The sequence below is a fragment of the Thalassophryne amazonica genome, chromosome 20, assembly GCF_902500255.1.
Source record: "Thalassophryne amazonica chromosome 20, fThaAma1.1, whole genome shotgun sequence".
NCBI classification, from domain to species: domain Eukaryota; kingdom Metazoa; phylum Chordata; class Actinopteri; order Batrachoidiformes; family Batrachoididae; genus Thalassophryne; species Thalassophryne amazonica.
Genome location: NC_047122.1, coordinates 34217958 through 34235021, shown reverse-complemented (window position 1 = coordinate 34235021; position 17064 = coordinate 34217958). Strand labels below are relative to the sequence as shown.

The window sequence follows — 17064 nt, the reverse complement described above, 5'->3', positions numbered from 1 at the left end:
TGATGCAACTCCACTTCACATGGAGAAATGTGGCAGGGGTGGGATTTGAACCTGGAACCTTCTGCACTGAAACCAAGCACACTAACCACTTGCCCACCACCCCTGCTAATTGACTTTATCTGCTACAAATGTTTTTATTTGATCAAATTCCAATCCAAGTATAGAGAGATTCTTAAATTTTTTATCTTGTATAATTTAATATAATAGTGTAATGCTATTTTATTGTAATGCATGCATATTTCTAATAGTATAGTTTATTTGTTTGTTTTTACATTTTGTGTATAGGTTTTTCCTATTAGATTTAATTTCTCTCAGCTGTTAATAAGATTTTAATTTCTACAAATTTAAAATATCTTTAATTCAATTAATGAATGCAACATGTAGCTAAAACTACATACAGAAACTCCCCAAAAAGCAGCATGGTGGCTTAGTGGTTGCTTGCTGTTACCTCACAGCAAGAAGGTCATGTGATCACTTCCCACCTGGTCCGTTCTGTGAGGAGTTTGTATGTTATTCCTGTGCTTGCGTGGGTTCCCTCAGGGTGCCCCTGCTTCCTTCCACTTCCAAAGACATGCATGTAGGTGAATTGGAAACTTTTAATTTGACTGTAGATGAGGTTGTTGGTCTGTGTATAAGTAGCCCTGGTATAGACTGATATTTTTGTCATGGTATCCCTTACCAAAAAATAGTACTGATAACTATATAAAAACTAAAGCAGAAGAATACTTGAAACGTACTCGCATGTACTACTTTTTGGTAAGGGATACCCTGCCTCGTACCCTATGATTTTTGGGATAGACTCCTGTCTCTGTGATCTTTGAGTGGAGTAAGCAGGTATAAAAAATGAATGCGTGAACTCTTCAAAAGAGGGGAAAGTGGTAAAAGCATATTTTAAATTTCCCACAGCACATCGAAAATTTTGTCAAGATTTACGCTTTTAAAAACCAAGTTTGACTTTCAGGCTAATTAGTATGTTTTACTATTTGTTTAATCAAAAGCTTGATTCTTCATGTTTTGTTTTTAAAAACAACATTTTCCGAAATGCATTGCACACCGGAAGCAGAGCAGCTCAGCGGATATATGGCTACAGCGACGTGAAAAGGCCCTTTTCCGTCTATGAGCGGTGGTGCAGAGCGGCTGACACAAGTGAGTGGAATAATAATATATAATCTTCTGTATGCGGGTTAGAAAACATTTTTTAAAAAACTTTTTTTTTAATTGATATGCGCCAGGTTCAGTGGTAAATGGGAGATTATGAACCTGGCGATGTCGAAATGTACTTTTTGCTTCTCCGACAACATCGAAGCTAAATATTAGCATTTTTTGCTAATACATGTGGTTGCGGAGCGTTGAATTTTCACGTTGATAAAAATCATATAGTCTCACATTATACCATGCAGTGTTCATGATGATGATATATGTAATATCTCTGTTGAGGGCATTACGGTAAGTTTGTTTGCGTTATCTTATTGCTTACCGTAGCTTAAGATGGCTAATGCTAATTTGAGTTTGGCCCTGTTCTGTAAGTGTGATTCTGCACGTTCAGATCTGACATTCATAAACCGTTGTGTGAATGTTTGTTTATTATTGATGGACATGCAATACATGTTTTAATGTGCGAAATGGGACTCTTATCAATTTTTGTCTTTGGGGGAAAAAGTTGTAAAATTTAATTTGGAGGATCTAGATGCGTATCCATGAAAAATGTAAGATTGGATGAGAAACTATTTGATAATACGTGGCTGCGGCAGATTTTCATTTTATTTCAAACGCAAGGTTCATCTAATAAATAATAGTAGCGTTGAAACTAATAAAATAAAGAACAAATAACATGATAAACATGAATATATACAATGGTCGCCAAAAGTATTGGAACAATTGGTATTTCACACATTTTGTTTATGCCATTTCAAATACAAAAAATACAAATTTCTAAAGTTATCTTCCTTATATTCAAACTGAAAACAAATCTCTACACCTTGATATAAATTAGTTTAAAATGTAAAAGCCAATATGTTAGGTTGCATAAGTAATGGAACACTTTGGTATAATACATGTAAAGAGTCAATTTTATTGCCAGTTTTCTTCAGACAAGTCAGTGGGTGGATACATGAACACTTCCAAGTCACTGAATGCATCTTTGACTTTATTTACATCAGTTAAGAAGAAATACAAATGTGTGGCACTCTGGTAAATCTGCATCAAGCAAACAGTTCTCAAAAACTGACTGACTGTGCAAGAACAAGAGTGAGGAAAGACACCCAGACAACCCAGAAGTTGTTACAGGCTTCTCTGGCTGTTTAGAGAAATTGTGCAAAGTGCATGTTTTGCATTTTGTATCCCAAGTTACACCGCTTTGTGATGAAGTGGTATAGAGAACTTTCTTAAAAAGAAGACAAGAAAGTTCAGCTACAATTTGCCAGAAGGGTGTGTGTGTGTGTGTGTGTGAGATTCTTTCATGAAGCGGTATAACGGGATACAAAATGCAAAACATGCACTGTGCACAATTTCTCTAAACACAGCCAGAGAAGCCTGTAATGTCTTCTGGGTTGGCTGGGTGTCTTTCCTCACTCTTGTTCTTGCACAGTTCAATTCGATTCCGATTCTTGGGGTGACGATTCAATTCAGAATCGATTTTTGATTCAAAGAGCTCTGAGAAATAGTTATATTACTTAAAAAATGTTTAAGAAAATCCAGCTTTACAAGGTTAATCAAGTGATTCTAGATGAAAATTTACTTATCTGCTTTGCTCGTTCGGACTTGGCTGGCAGTTTAGCGAAGCGCTGCTCAGTAGTCGGCCGATACTGCTGCTCCCCTCTTTTAGCTCCGGGTGATGATGTAGCATGTGGGCTTGCGGATTTGAAGTGTTTCCGAAGTACTTGACTTTCATTTTGCAGATTTTGCACACTGCATAAGTCATGTCAAGCTCCTCCTTACGCAGCAAATAATAAAATCCAAAATGCGCTCAAACATTTGCCTTCAGCAAAGATGGTGCTGGCTGAATTAGCTCTTTGTCCGCCATGCTAAGCTACAGCCACTGAACCTTGCAGCTCACGAGTGTTTGAAGCACGCCGGACCACCCCCCTCGCAGGGACGCTGTAGTACGGAAGCCGTTGGCTGACAAACAGTACACGCAGCGAGTAAGCAAGAAAATGTTTTAAAAAATGCTTTTTAAAATCGATTCTTGGACATTTTGGGTCGATTCAGAATCGTACTCAGCTCATGTCCATGCCGTTGTGGATGTGGCACCAGTGCACACTGGAGCTGCAATACGTAATTGACTGTTTTGAATAATTAAAAATAAGTCCAAATTCTTTCATTTATGAAAGAATTCAGACGTGAATTTTCTGGTTTATTTTACTAGCTGCTTTATTCCTATGTGGCAGTACGCAGTGTGTCTTTGGGCTGTGGACAAAACAAGACATTTGAAGGTGTCATCTTGGGTCCTGGATAAAATTGGTCATTTTTCTGTTTTTTTTTTTTTTTTTTTTTCTCTCTCTCTCTCTCTTCATCAAACAAATGATTGACTAATCAATAAAATGATTACGATTATCAAAATAATCATTAGTTGCCGCCCTAGCACCCATGCACAATGGACCAGGAAGGAGATATTCACTGAGATCACATTTAACTTCCAGTTATTGTAATTGTTACTGTAACCCTTTCATCATATGCAGGGAGAGGATGGAACATGTCCACATTAGGTGACATTAGACATTATAATCAGCTGACTGATAGCTGCTAACATTGTGTGGTGCATCCTATTTGTATCATGATTTATATGGATCAGCCCAACTACCAACACTGCCATGTCACAGATGGTGCCCAACAGGATTAACTCATAATGAAAATAATGCAGCTGAGTGCTTTTCCACTTTATCTTTAGTGACTGACTGGGAGACTGCCCCAGCTGTGGCTGAGACCCCAGAGATCAAGCTTTTTGGAAAGTGGAGCACAGATGATGTCCAGATCAATGACATCTCCCTGCAGGTAAGCACCTTTAGTGCGGCGTATCTGTAAAGTATTTGCAGAGTTTCACTGTTTCCGCATTTTATGTTGCAGCCTTATTCCACGATGGAGTATTTAAGGAAAAACTAAAATCATACGTACATAAGCATTCACACGCTTTGCTCAATATTTTATTGATGTACCTTTGGCAGCAATTACAGCCTCAAGTCTTCTTGAATATGATGCCACAAGCTTGGTGCACCTATCTTTGTGCAGTTTTGCCCATTCTTCCTTGCAGCACCTCTCAACCTCCATCAGGTTGGATGGGGAGTATTGGTGCACAGCCATTTTCAGATCTCTCCAGAGATTTTCAATAGGATTTAGGTCTGTGCCTTTTACTAGTGGCGTGGTAGATTGGTGGATTCCTGCAGAGATGGTTGTCCTTCTCTCTCCACAGAAGAATGCTGGAGCTCTGACAGAGTGACCATTGGGTTCTTGGTCATCTCCCTGACTTAAAACCCTTCTCCCCCAGTTCAGTTTAGCTGGGCGGCCAGCTCTAGGAAGAGTCTTGGTAGATCCATTTCAATTTATAGATGATGGAGGCCACTGTGCTCATTTGGACCTTTAAAGCAGCAGAAATGTTTCTGTACCCTTCCCCAGATTTGTGCTTCGATACAATCCTGTCTCAGAAGTCTACAGACAATTCCTTTGACTTGATGCTTGGCTTGTGTTCTGACACTTACTGTCACCTGTAGGACCTTATATGTAGACAGGTCTGTGCCTTTCCAAATCATGTCCAATCAACTCAGTTTACCCCAGGTGTACTCCAGTTAAGCTGTAGAAGCGTGTCAAGGATGATCAGTAGAAACAGGATGCACCTGAGCTCAATTTTGAGCTTTATGGCAAAGGCTGTGAATACTTGCGTACATGGGATTTCTTAGTTGTTTTTTTGTTTTTGTTTTTGTTTTTACGTCCACCAAAGATGTAATAAAACCATTGGCATTTATGTATTTGTCTGTCTGTTAGCAGGATTATGTCAAAGCTAATGCATGGATTTTGATGAAATTTTCAACACATATTAGGCCATGGAAGTCTGCATTAAATGTTGGAGGCGAGCTGGCTCTGGATCCGGTTTCTGGATCAAGATTTCACTTTATATAGGCTTTGAAGTATTATGTCAAAACTATTTCATAGATTCTCACAAAATGTGCACCACAGATAGGTTTAGGGCATGGAAGACTCCACTGAATTTGGAGGTGATCTGGATTGACATGCGTCATGAATCTCGTATTGCTCGTTTTTCATAAATTTGCATGTCCAAAAAAAATTTTCACATTGTCATTACGGGTTATTGTGTAAAGAATTTTGAGGGTGGAAAAATGAATTTCATCCATTTTGGAATAAGGCTGTAACATAACAAATTGTGGGAAAAGTAAAGTGCTGTGAATACTTCCTAGATGCATATATATCTGCTGAGTGGCATCTTTTTATTAAGCGAGGCTAGAGTCACACCTGGACATGGTCCTGTTGACCTGGTGTGCTAGAGCGCTTGCAGAGTAAAGTTGTCTTTGCTTATTTATTGGCTGTAGTCTACTGTGGCCCAGTCAGTCACCATCACAGACACATTTGGTTCCATAGACAAGATGCTTTACCCATATCAGTAAAAACCATGGTTCTGAAATGACCCTCCTTTCTACCCCCAGGATTACATAGCTGTGAAAGAGAAGTATGCAAAGTACCTTCCACATTCTGGAGGCCGTTATGCCGCCAAGCGTTTTCGCAAGGCCCAGTGCCCCATTGTAGAGCGCCTCACTAACTCCATGATGATGCATGGCCGCAACAATGGCAAGAAGCTGATGACTGTGCGCATTGTTAAACATGCTTTTGAGATCATTCACTTGCTGACTGGAGAGGTAGGTACATGTTGTCAAAATTTGTTCCATGTCATGAAAATGTTTATTTTTCCCCATTTACATCAATAAACCTGTACACATATTTCAAACAATGCAATGTCCACATGCTTTTACCATCCTATATGTTGGCACTGGAGGGTACTGCGCTTGCTCAGAAATATGACCTCAAATACAGTGAAGATCAAGAGGCTATAAAAGTGTCTACTGCACAACAGACAAACACAAGGACAGCACTGCTAAGAGATGGTCTCTGAAGCCAAAATACTTCATGCCATTTTAAATATTTGTGGTTTTGTTCATTTTTAGTCACAGGAGGAAAGTGATAGATTGTAGGAAAAACACTTCCCTGTTTTCCGTAGCACCTCATTTTTAGCACACACATGCACCAGTTCTGTGCATATCTGATTATCTTTTTGCTAATTGAGTGGGCGGTACAACTGATCTCACCCAAAAACACAACAGATAATGAGCAGTTGAGTGCATGTTGTTGCTTTACTATCATGTGAAACCACAGCCACTCGGGTCTGTATTTGTGAATGAATAATCTGTGGAAGGTGATGTTTGAAACTCATTAGCTGCTGGAAACTTAACCAAATTTAAACTTGGTATCAAATCTGGTTGGATTAAAATGGGCAATTTTTGAGCGGGACCCGAAATACAGTTGGACAGTTGCCAGATATGTTGCTGAACTTTGTCAAGTTTCAGCGGTGGTTATTTTATTACAGCAAATCCTAATTCTCTGGTTTCATTCCCCAGAATCCTCTGCAGGTGTTGGTAAATGCCATCATTAACAGTGGACCCCGTGAGGACTCCACCCGTATCGGGCGTGCTGGTACCGTCAGGAGGCAAGCTGTGGATGTATCGCCACTCCGCAGAGTCAACCAGGTAACAGGAACACTGTGTGCTTACAGGGAAGTTTGAATTGTCTTTTCAGTATAAACTTTCCAAAAACCACATGGCCAGTGTGGTGTTACAACCCATTATGAGGTGATTAAATGCAGTCATGAGCTTTAATGGTTTAATGTCAGTGATGTGAGGAGGTGGGATCCTGTGGTCTTTCTGATACTGAAATGCGGATGAGTTGTATGAAACGAGGCCAGAGTCACACTTGGACATTTGTCAGTTGTTTTTGTGTGCTAGGGTGCTCGTAGAGGAAAAGTCTGTGCTTATTCATTGGCTGTAGTTTTGTTGTGGCTCAGTCAATCACCAGCTCAGACACATTACACTGTTGAGTCCTCTGAAGTTAGTTGTTGTTTTGTGGCACCAAATAACCCCTCACTTTTCTTGTCTTGCAGGCCATCTGGCTGCTGTGCACAGGAGCGCGAGAAGCTGCTTTCAGGAACATCAAAACGATCGCTGAGTGTTTGGCCGATGAGCTGATCAATGCAGCCAAGGTACCATTTATTTTCATGCATCTATATTTTGATTCAGTAAAACCTCATTTTGTAATCTGACTTTTTCAACTGAATGACAAAGAACTGTGGAATGTCCAAACTTATTTTTTCCTTCCTCCCTCCCTCTTCTCAGGGCTCATCTAACTCATACGCCATCAAGAAGAAGGACGAGTTGGAGAGAGTTGCAAAGTCCAACCGTTAAATGTTTGCCTCCTTTTCAATAAATTTGAAGAAATTTCTGGTTGAAATTTAATGTCCTACTACAACACAAGCCTCCACTCTGCATCTGGAAAAGCAAAATTAGTTTTTATTAGCATCAGTGAACAATACAAATTCCGATGTAAAAGCTACACCAAAACAAAAATGCATTTCTACACTTGCCCGCTACATATGTCAGCAAGAGAACTGTTTGACTGTACTAAGAACAGGTGCACTGCTACAACAATGTACCGTAATGTAGTGATTGTTTCAATCAAAGAAGCATTAAAGATGTCAGCTTGGTTTGTGTCGGTGGTGCAGATTGCTGTCAACAGGGGGAGCCAGTGTTACAAGCTGATTTACTTAAATGCTGCATTCACATGCTGACACTTTACTACTGCTCCAAAGTCAAACTTTTGCTTACCATGTGCTAACTAGCTGTTAATGATAGACTAATTGAAGGAAATTTAGCATTTAGGGGACGATGGAGAGAAATCAGGTACAACATTGTGTTAATGTGCAAAGACGATCGTTTACTTATCACTTATGTAGGTCTGCTGCTACAATCAGTAATTCCTCTTACGGTGTTTTTTTTGGTCCATTAACATGAATGCTGCATAAGCGGCTACATTTGGGCCAGACGGAGGGGATGTTTCGCTGCAGCAGCTGTTTAAGTGGTTAACGTGTCCTAAAAGCTGTTAGCACTCGACTGCGTTTGTAATGGAACAGTGGGTTCAGAAGTACGTGTGCTTCCTGTTGATGAGGAGGCAGAGAGAGGAGAGAGACGCTCCGAGTTTGGCGGGTTCGCTGCAGGCCGTGGGCAGGAGGGTGTAGTCCTGGAGCTTGTGGAAAGCCTGCAGACAGTAAAAGTTGCTCATTGCTGGCACAAAGTCCTGGACATGCCTAAAGATTGAACTGGCTAATGCAAGGAAACATTGATGCACTCTGGAATTCTGTGCAGCAGAGCAGTTTACAGGTGTCATCTCTAGGCTTAAGTTATTTTTCCAGTGATTTTAGAGTTCAGGGAAGAATGGATTTGCAGATATTTTTAAAATGCAGCATTAACAAGGTAGAGTTCAAACAGTGAAAGACTGCACCAGATTGACTGCACTTAAATGACATCTTGTGCTTTCTGAATCATCAGCTGTACTCACAGAGATACTGTCAGGACATTCCTCAGTGGGTCGGTGGAGCAGGAAATCCCGCTTAGACGGGCCTTTTATGTAGATGCAGTTTGCTGCAGAGTCCTCTGGAACAGTGAGCACTTCATAGTGGTGATCAGTCAGCTGTTCCATCATCTGCAGAAATACATACGAGTCACTCCAGAAACACTAATGCTGTCAGGGTGTTACATATATGCATGCAAACTAAACGGATTATGGGGCTGCTTTGATCAGTCCTGAATTTTCAGTCTTTTTATTTAAAGTCACGAGCATGTTTTTGATTCACGCAACAGTACGACCTGTGTCGTGCTGGAGAGTAAACTTGCCTTTGGTGCAGACAGGATGCCAGAGGGGCAGTGGTGTGTGCTATTGCACACACAGAATTTTGAAATGTTCAAAAAAATCTTTCATGCACAATTGTCATGCTATATGGCGCAATCTAATCTCCAACAGGACATGCAGCTCATCAAGTGGAGCAAATGAAGTGAACAGAGCGAGGGGTGACGTCAACGGGTCACATCAGAGCGCAGCTCATCCAAAGGATTATAACAAGAAATTAAATCTTATAAAAGATAAATACTTAAACAGCTGCAGACAAGAAGGAAAAAACACGCAACTGTTTTATCAAGCCATGATAATGTAAAACAAGTCAAATAATTACCTTTTTAGACCACTCAAAATGCATTCTGCAGGTTGGTAGGCACGTGTGCAAACTGCTCTGACTGCAGCCTGATTCCGGAAGTGATTACAGCAGTGTTCAAAGGCCAATTTGCAGAAAAAAATGATTAATCCGCCACAAAATAATTCTTTTATATATGCAGCATCCAGCGCATGGCAGCCGGTAGAACAAAGAATGCCGTCCAGGTGGGATCATCACGACGGGTTGTGCTGTTGCGTGACTTAAAAACATGCTCGTGTCAGGGCACCTTTACTGTTCTGGTTGACTATTTTGCATTAGCGTCATCACAAAACTCACCCGGAGAGTCCTCTTTGCGCCGTCAGAGTCACCAATGATGATTGTATCTGGGCCTCCCATGGAGCAGATGTTGTTCAGTCGAGCGCCTCCACAAACTGGGACGGTGGACACTGCAAAGTCCTACACACAAGGTGACAAACTCAGTCTTGCATTGTGTGCGGGCAATTTATTTCATAATGGGAAGCAGAAAGTTCCCAACCAAAACAGCAGCGGCATTTTGAAACCAGTTTCTAAAATTTCTCTTAATAGAGTAAAGCTTTTTAAACCAGGTGTAAATTACATCATAAAGGGGGGAGATTGCTGATACGGCAATATAATTTCATCGAAGCAGTCTCAAATCTACCAGTGCATCTTTGCTATGGGTTGACAAAATACTTTTTGAAGAATACAAATGTTTCTTGATGAATTAAATGAGTTATCAATTAAAAATTGCTTGTAAATATGAGAGCGCTGCAAAATATGAATGTGCACCAAGGCATGGCAAAGTTAACTACTTTAGTGTGTGCTGTGGGAGAAATTTCTGTGACTCAAGCAGAGTGCAGTTTGAAGCAGAAATGAGGTGATAATCGAATCACTGCTGATGCTCAGAAATGATGCATGTGCATTGTGCAGTGAAGGCAGGGCAGAACGATTTTTTTTTTTTTTTTTTTAAGGAGGAACCGTTAGATTGATGACATCAGTGTGATGCAGACCAAATGGTCCGTCATTTCCAAGGTTGGGTAAGAATACATGAGGATTACATGTATGTATGTACATACATTTGGATTACTTGTAAACTGATTACTTTTGGATTACATTTCAAAGTAATCCTACCCAACCTTGGTCATTTTGGACCACAGCAGCACGTGTGAGACGGAGTCTCTTCACCCAAAGCAATCAAATGGATTAATGGGATTATTAACCATCAGATGATAAAGGTAAAACCTCTTAAATCATTTTAAAGTCAGTTTTAAGCAGAAACAAGGCTGTTTTAAGCAGAAACGCGAAATTCCGTTATGCTTTGAAATGTCGGACGCGCAGTGAACACATCAGCTAGCAGCTCGTTTAGCCGCGCTCTGATTGCTTCTGCCACTTTTTATGATCAAATAATCCTGAATTTATGTGGAAATGATTGTTGTACAAAAGCTTCAGATATCTGTCGTTGAGATAGATGATGACTGGAGTGCAGTTTGAAGCAGAAACGAGGAGTTAATCTGTGAACCACGTCATCGGGGGGACCGTTCGAGCTGCGACACCGGCTTAATTAAAGCCCAAGGCAAAATGCACATTTTCGGCATAAAAATGGCCGCCATTTCCAAATGAACGAATCAATGCAAAAATAATTTTGGAATGGGAACAATGTAACAGTGCATGTGTGATGAATGCATTATTAAAAGCTTCCAGCTGACACACTGTAGAGTCATGTGTTCATCACTGTGATGTTGCCCTTACCCTGAAAGTGTCTGCCAGCACCTCTGCTCCCCTGTGGTTGGTGTGAGAGGAGATTCCGACAAAGAATTCCCTCCCTGTGAAGAGAACGTCGCTGCCCTCCAGCGTGGCGCCACCAGAGTCGCCCAACTCGGTGCCCATTTCCACCACAGTCAGCTTCAACTCCAACATCACTCTCCTCACTGCATCAGCCTGATGAACGACAAGAACATTCAGCTTCATTAAAGAGCAGCATTCTTCCAACAGGTCCAAAATTCTTAATTAAGCTCTTCAATTAATAACCTGCACAAATCTTCCTGGAGACAAAATCGAAAAAGTGTTTATGGGACAGATTTTAAAGTATAATTTGAAACGATGTTCCTGGGAATCTGTCGGTAATCTGGAATGTCTATTTTGACTGTTGATCAGCAGTGACTAAATGTGCACATGAACTCAATGTGCATGGGTGGCAGACCGGGAATGTAAATACAACAGAAAAGCTGAGAGCACAGAGGGAGTGTTGCTTAGGATGCCATTAATCAGCTAAATCTGAGCATAGGAAATAGGTATTGGCTGTATAAATGTGTAAAATCAGGGCTTAAGCACCGAGAAGGTTAAGTGGCAACATGCAAAAAAAAAAAAAAAAAAAAAAGTCAATTCACAGCCAAATTTCTAATCTCAGATGTTGGATTTTCCCATCATCACCTGAATGCACCACAACAAATGCAACTAATTAAATATACGAGGTCTGTCAATAAAGTATAAGTCCTTTTTATTTTTTTCAAAAACTATATGGATTTCATTCATATGTTTTTATGTCAGACATGCTTGAACCCTCGTGCACATGCATGAGTTTTTCCATGCCTGTCGGTGACGTCATTCACCTGTGAGCACTCCTTGTGGGAGGAGTCGTCCAGCCCCTCGTCGGAATTCCTTTGTCTGAGAAGTTGCTGAGAGACTGGCGCTTTGTTTGATCAAAATTTTTTCTAAACCTGTGAGACACATCGAAGTGGACACGGTTCGAAAAATTAAGCTGGTTTTCAGTGAAAATTTTAACGGCTGATGAGAGATTTTGAGGTGATACTGTCGCTTTAAGGACTTCCCACGGAGCGAGACGTCGTGCGGCGCTCCCAGGCGCCGTCGTCAGCCTGTTTCAAGCTGAAAACCTCCACATTTCAGGCTCTATTGATCCAGGACGTCGTGAGAGAACAGAAGTTTCAGAAGAAGTCGGTTTCAGCATTTTATCCGGATATTCCACTGTTAAAGGAGATTTTTTTAATGAAAGACGTGCGGACGGATTGCAGCGTCGGCTCGCAGCCGCCGCGACGCTCCGCCACAGGAAAAACACCTCTGTTGGAAGCCTTAAGGACAAGTTGGAACATGCCCAGCTGTTAAACAATTTCTCATATACTCACTCCACTGAAAGCCATCAAAAGCCGCCTGGATTTTACAAATGGTTATCAACACGGAGGTGTTTTTCCTGTGCCGCCGCACCGCGCCGGCTGCGTCCCGACGCGCGGACCCGTGCGCACGTCTTTCATTAAAAAAATCTCCTTTAACAGTGGAATATCCGGATAAAATGCTGAAACCGACTTCTTCTGAAACTTCTCTGCTCTCTCACGACGTCCTGGATCAATAGAGCCTGAAATGTGGAGGTTTTCAGCTTGAAACAGGCTGACGACGGCGCCTGAGAGTGCTGCGCGACGTCTCGCACCGTGGGAAGTCCTTAAAGCGACAGTATCACCTTAAAATCTCTCATCAGCCGTTAAAAATTTCACTGAAAACCAGCTTAATTTTTCGAACTGTGTCCACTTTGATGTGTCTCACAGGTTTAGAAAAAAGTTTTGATCAAACAAAGCGCCAGTCTCTCAGCAACTTCTCAGACAAAGGAATTCCGACGAGGGGCTGGACGACTCCTCCCACAAGGAGTGCTCACAGGCGAATGACGTCACCGACAGCCGTGGAAAAACTCACGCATGCGCACGAGGGTTCAAGCATGTCTCACGTAAAAACATATGAATGAAATCCATATAGTTTTTGAAAAAAATAAAAAGGACCTATACTTTATTGACAGCCCTCGTATGTGTGTAAGAGAACAGTGGTGATGCAGGTAACTTTTTTCAGTACATGGCGTTACCTCACTGCGTCTCTGCTGTTTGAAGGGTCTTGTGATGAGCGCCGTGTCTCCCTGGATGATCACCACGTCATCTATCCTCCAGCTTTCTGGTAGCTCGGGGTCAGGTGGGATCTCAATTAACTGCAGGCCCACCTTCTGCCGCAGGGCTCCCATTAGGCAACCAAACTGACGCTGAGCCTTCGCCAAGTCCACAGAGATCTCCCCGTTCTCACTCTCACCTCCAGCCGTCTTCCCAAAAGTCTCTGGGATGCCCCGAACCACAGCATGGGTGAAGCGACCATACAAGCTCACATTTGCCATGGGTAATTGCACTGTGGGCGTTTTCCTGACAAAGAAAATGTGAGCGTGGACGTTCTTCCAAAAGGCGAGCTGTAAAAAGTGTCCCTGTGGTTTGAAATTTAACAAAGAGGATGCATCAGAAGATCCAGATCACCTTCGTTCTTCTATGATCTCAGGACTTCACTAAGTACTCCCTCCATCTCCACTGTTACAGATGCAAAGCAGTGGCAGCGGCGGTCGGGTTGGATGATTGCAGCCTAAGAGAGATGGACTCATTAACAAGCTCAGACAAAAGAAATACAAACTGCTTTATGCTTAGTGGAAACTACAAGGATCATTTTTTCCCCCGGCCGTCAGAGAATACATTAATGTACAAGAGAAGTAGAAATATTTCAGGGCAAAGGCAGGTTTATTAAATGAGATTTAAAGAAAATAATAGATGTGGAACTGCAGATTCTGCAAGTGACTGATGTGGATTTTTCCAGTACCTTGCACTCAAATCACCATATTGCAAAACAGCATTTTCTAATATTCTATGATTAACTTCATAATGCCATAAATAGATTTTCCTTCCTGTTGAACATCTTCAGGGCTTGGTGCTGATCACGTGCAGTCCATCTTTTAATCATCTCAATCCCATGTGTTTTTTTTTTTTTTTGCATATAAATTTGTTAAGTTGTGTTTAAATGAGCGGAATAAAAAAAGAATTACTACAAAACTCATGAATGGAAATGCAATTATGGCTCAGTGAACCGGTTTTTAATTAATCCTCTGTCACAGTATGAGGAACTGACTCCAATAGTGACCCCAAAGTAAATCTGGTTCATCCAGAAGTTATTTTTATGAATGTTTGCTTGATTATCAAAACCTACTTACAAATGCCTGTTTTATTGCCACATGGATACACAGATCATATCTGGTCACTTAATTGTTTTGAATAATGTGGGCAGTCACCGAGATCGGATTTGAATCAGATATGCATTAAATACAATTTTAAGTGGCAGAGTCTGGCATACACAGAAGTCTAAAATGAGCTGTCTCAGGCCTCAATTCTGCATTGTCCCCCCCACACACACACACAGAAATCAACAACTTTAACATGCAACTGCAAGCATTTTAACAGTGAGACACATGAACATGGATTCAGCACAATATGACCCCTTTAAATACAAACAGCAAAAACGACCAAATTTGAGCTTGAGAGTAAACAAAGGAGCACTGCTGCAGGTCGGATTAAAGGGAACAGCCTTGCAAATTCTTTCCAGGCTCGGGTTAAATTTGGGACAATTGCCCTTTCATCATTTTCCTTAAATCACAGCAGTCACCGTGAGGCTGCAGTGAGGGACTTTTGGTTCTGATCCACACAGGATGTTTCCTAAATCTGCTTTAGAACTTAGGCAACAAGTGCTGGAAATTACTTTTATTATTATTATTATTAAACAGAGCACAAAAACAGGGGGGAAGGGTGTCACATTCAAGGCATTTTTGATGTCGTTTTTTTTTTTTAAGAATCCCATAGACTTTTTGTTTTTCCTTTATTGCTTTAAGTGAACATCCTTTCTTACAAAACCTTCGAAGGCGTGCACCGCCCAGAGACCCGCAAATAGTTCTCAAAACCATCACTAACACGTACAAAAGTTGCATGAGTAATAAGTATCACTATAAATGTGCATCCACCCACCTTTTCAAAGTGTCCACGCACGACTGCGGATCCTCGTTGTTTTTGTTTTAATTCTCAAACCGACCCAAGTCCCGTTACCCTCCGATCTGTTTTCCCTCTGATCCACCAGCGTCGAGCAGCCCAGCGTATATAAGCGCGCTTCCGGTTATACCCTTCACAATAAGATCACTAAAACCGTTCACACAAGTCCAAATCAACATATATGCGCTCGTAAAACGTCGAGAATACCATGCAACATTTGTGATGGTGAAAATTAAAGACTAACAACTCAACAAATATATTCGTGAGATAGTGATATTTTGGAAAGTGCGAGTTTTACACAAACCGCCGGTTTTATTTTTCTCGTTCTACGCGTATTTGCGTTTAGCTTGACGCAGCTCTTCTCCATCTGCGCTCCCCCACCCACTCACGTCCCGTTCACAATTCAACTTGGATTTAATTTACAACCAGCGAGTAATCAGATTCCTTCCACAGTAACGGCGCAGCAGCACAAAATCATCGTGTTAATGATATGTTAAAGTGGAACAATCCTTTAAAACGTATAATCACATTTTATGTTCAATGTTTAAAAATTAACCAAGTAACGTTAGAATTACACCAATATTTAAACATATTTAGTCTTTTAATCTTAGTCTTTTATGGTCGATTAATGTCTTCTACGGGACTGCTGACAGATTACAGTATTTCTATGAGGTTAACACTTTATCTAAAATCAGATGTTTCTGTTTAACATAATCAGACTGTTTTCTCCCACATTGTTGTGTATTTAAAACCATTATAAGCACACATATGACATTAGTGGAAGCCATTTTCAAATTGTATAATTGAAACTAAGTTAGAAATACTCATTCAAATCTTCCAGTCCTTTAAAATCATGTTGCTGCTACTTGAAAGCATATCAGGAAGGCTAATGTAATGTGACTATTTCGTAAAGAGGAATTCTGCTAAAACTATGTTGAATTTTTCAACCAACTGAATGTGACACTCTTTTGTCGGATCTTCGCTGCAACAAGTGAACACACCACTGTGCATATTTTATTGCAGTTAGCATTAAATGCATGGCTTGGGGCAAAACAAACACACAAACACAACAGTAGAATTGTTTACCATGATGGATTACTGATCAGCAAGTTGATTTTAACTGTGTACCACTAAAAACTAAACAGACAGCTGTATGCTTTCTACATGATTGCTAATATTGTAACAAAGGGTAAAACACTCAATCAAAGCCATCAGTTTCACATTGGTCATCTTCAGTTTGCCTTAGTTTGTGTTCAGATAAATCAGATTAAGCCTGACATGTTGTGTTATCTGGCTTTCTTAAATGTGGGACAAATGACGTTTGATCCCCTTCAGCCTGTTGGATAAATACGGCTTCATCAGACACAAATTTAAATATATTCTTCTTCCTGCATCAGCATGGCAGTGGGTGGTGTTAGCAATGAATAATCATATGAATTCAAAAAACAATGATTTTACTCAAAAATGGCATTTGTACTTTTTAAGCAGTTGTGACAGAAATGTAAAAAGAATGAGTCCACCCTCTCCAGTATGTTTACCAATATCTTAAAAACAACAAATGTTACCATCTTGTAACTCATCAAAATAAAAGGGCATGAGGACAAACCCATGAGATGTTGGTTAATGTGGATGCACCAGATCAAGCTGAAAAACAACTTTGTTTTGATTATGGACTCTCCCATTGTCATGTCTTCCATCTGCTGAACACTGCCACCTACTGGATGGTGGGTAGATGCTGTATGGATGATGCAATTTTGGAGCACGTGGTTGAATTTACATGTAGCTTGTCTACCACCTGCGGAACATGTCTGCGCTTGTTGCAGGGAATAACTGTCACAAGCAATACCGGGAAAAAACAAAAAAAAAAAACCTGACAAACAAGGTCATTTCAGCCACACCTGCTCCTAATTTTCATCATGTATCACAAAATTACATTATTTGGTTCAA

At 40.7% G+C, this 17064-nt stretch overlaps 2 protein-coding genes and 2 non-coding genes across 4 annotated transcripts; 3 read left to right on the top strand and 1 right to left on the bottom strand.

Moving 5' to 3' along the window:
- The first annotated feature begins 1057 nt into the window (after window positions 1-1057).
- On the top strand, window positions 1058-7494 carry rps5 (ribosomal protein S5). Its single transcript, XM_034160268.1, has 6 exons — window positions 1058-1146; window positions 3887-3990; window positions 5652-5861; window positions 6618-6746; window positions 7157-7255; window positions 7389-7494. Coding segments are annotated over exons 1-6 (612 nt in total). The 5' UTR covers window positions 1058-1145; the 3' UTR covers window positions 7458-7494.
- LOC117502517 lies at window positions 5442-5576 on the top strand. The gene has a single exon (XR_004558325.1). It is a non-coding gene; the product is annotated as a small nucleolar RNA SNORA3/SNORA45 family (small nucleolar RNA).
- LOC117502516 lies at window positions 6951-7084 on the top strand. The gene has a single exon (XR_004558324.1). It is a non-coding gene; the product is annotated as a small nucleolar RNA SNORA3/SNORA45 family (small nucleolar RNA).
- A 48-nt stretch (window positions 7495-7542) lies between the features above and the next one.
- ddah2 (dimethylarginine dimethylaminohydrolase 2) lies at window positions 7543-15232 on the bottom strand. Its single transcript, XM_034160267.1, has 6 exons — window positions 15097-15232; window positions 13137-13672; window positions 11024-11212; window positions 9593-9712; window positions 8608-8751; window positions 7543-8307 (listed from the first exon to the last, which is right to left on the bottom strand). Exons 2-6 carry the CDS (start codon window positions 13434-13436, stop codon window positions 8188-8190), a joined length of 873 nt encoding a protein of 290 aa, XP_034016158.1. The 5' UTR covers window positions 13437-13672; window positions 15097-15232; the 3' UTR covers window positions 7543-8187.
- Window positions 15233-17064: the final 1832 nt, after the last annotated feature.

What these genes read in the sequence shown, in the direction of transcription:
- ddah2 (XM_034160267.1), bottom strand. Translation starts at nt 13,436, where the DNA reads ATGGCAAATGTGAGCTTGTATGGTCGCTTCACCCATGCTGTGGTTCGG. An exon ending in AACAGCAGAGACGCAGTGAG is followed by an intron (nt 11,213 to 13,136) that starts GTAACGCCATGT and finishes GTCGTTCATCAG; the next exon opens with GCTGATGCAGTGAGGAGAGT. An exon ending in AATGTCCTGACAGTATCTCT is followed by an intron (nt 8,308 to 8,607) that starts GTGAGTACAGCT and finishes TACTGTCTGCAG; the next exon opens with GCTTTCCACAAGCTCCAGGA.
- rps5 (XM_034160268.1), top strand. An exon ending in TCAATGACATCTCCCTGCAG is followed by an intron (nt 3,991 to 5,651) that starts GTAAGCACCTTT and finishes TTCTACCCCCAG; the next exon opens with GATTACATAGCTGTGAAAGA. An exon ending in AGCTGATCAATGCAGCCAAG is followed by an intron (nt 7,256 to 7,388) that starts GTACCATTTATT and finishes CCCTCTTCTCAG; the next exon opens with GGCTCATCTAACTCATACGC.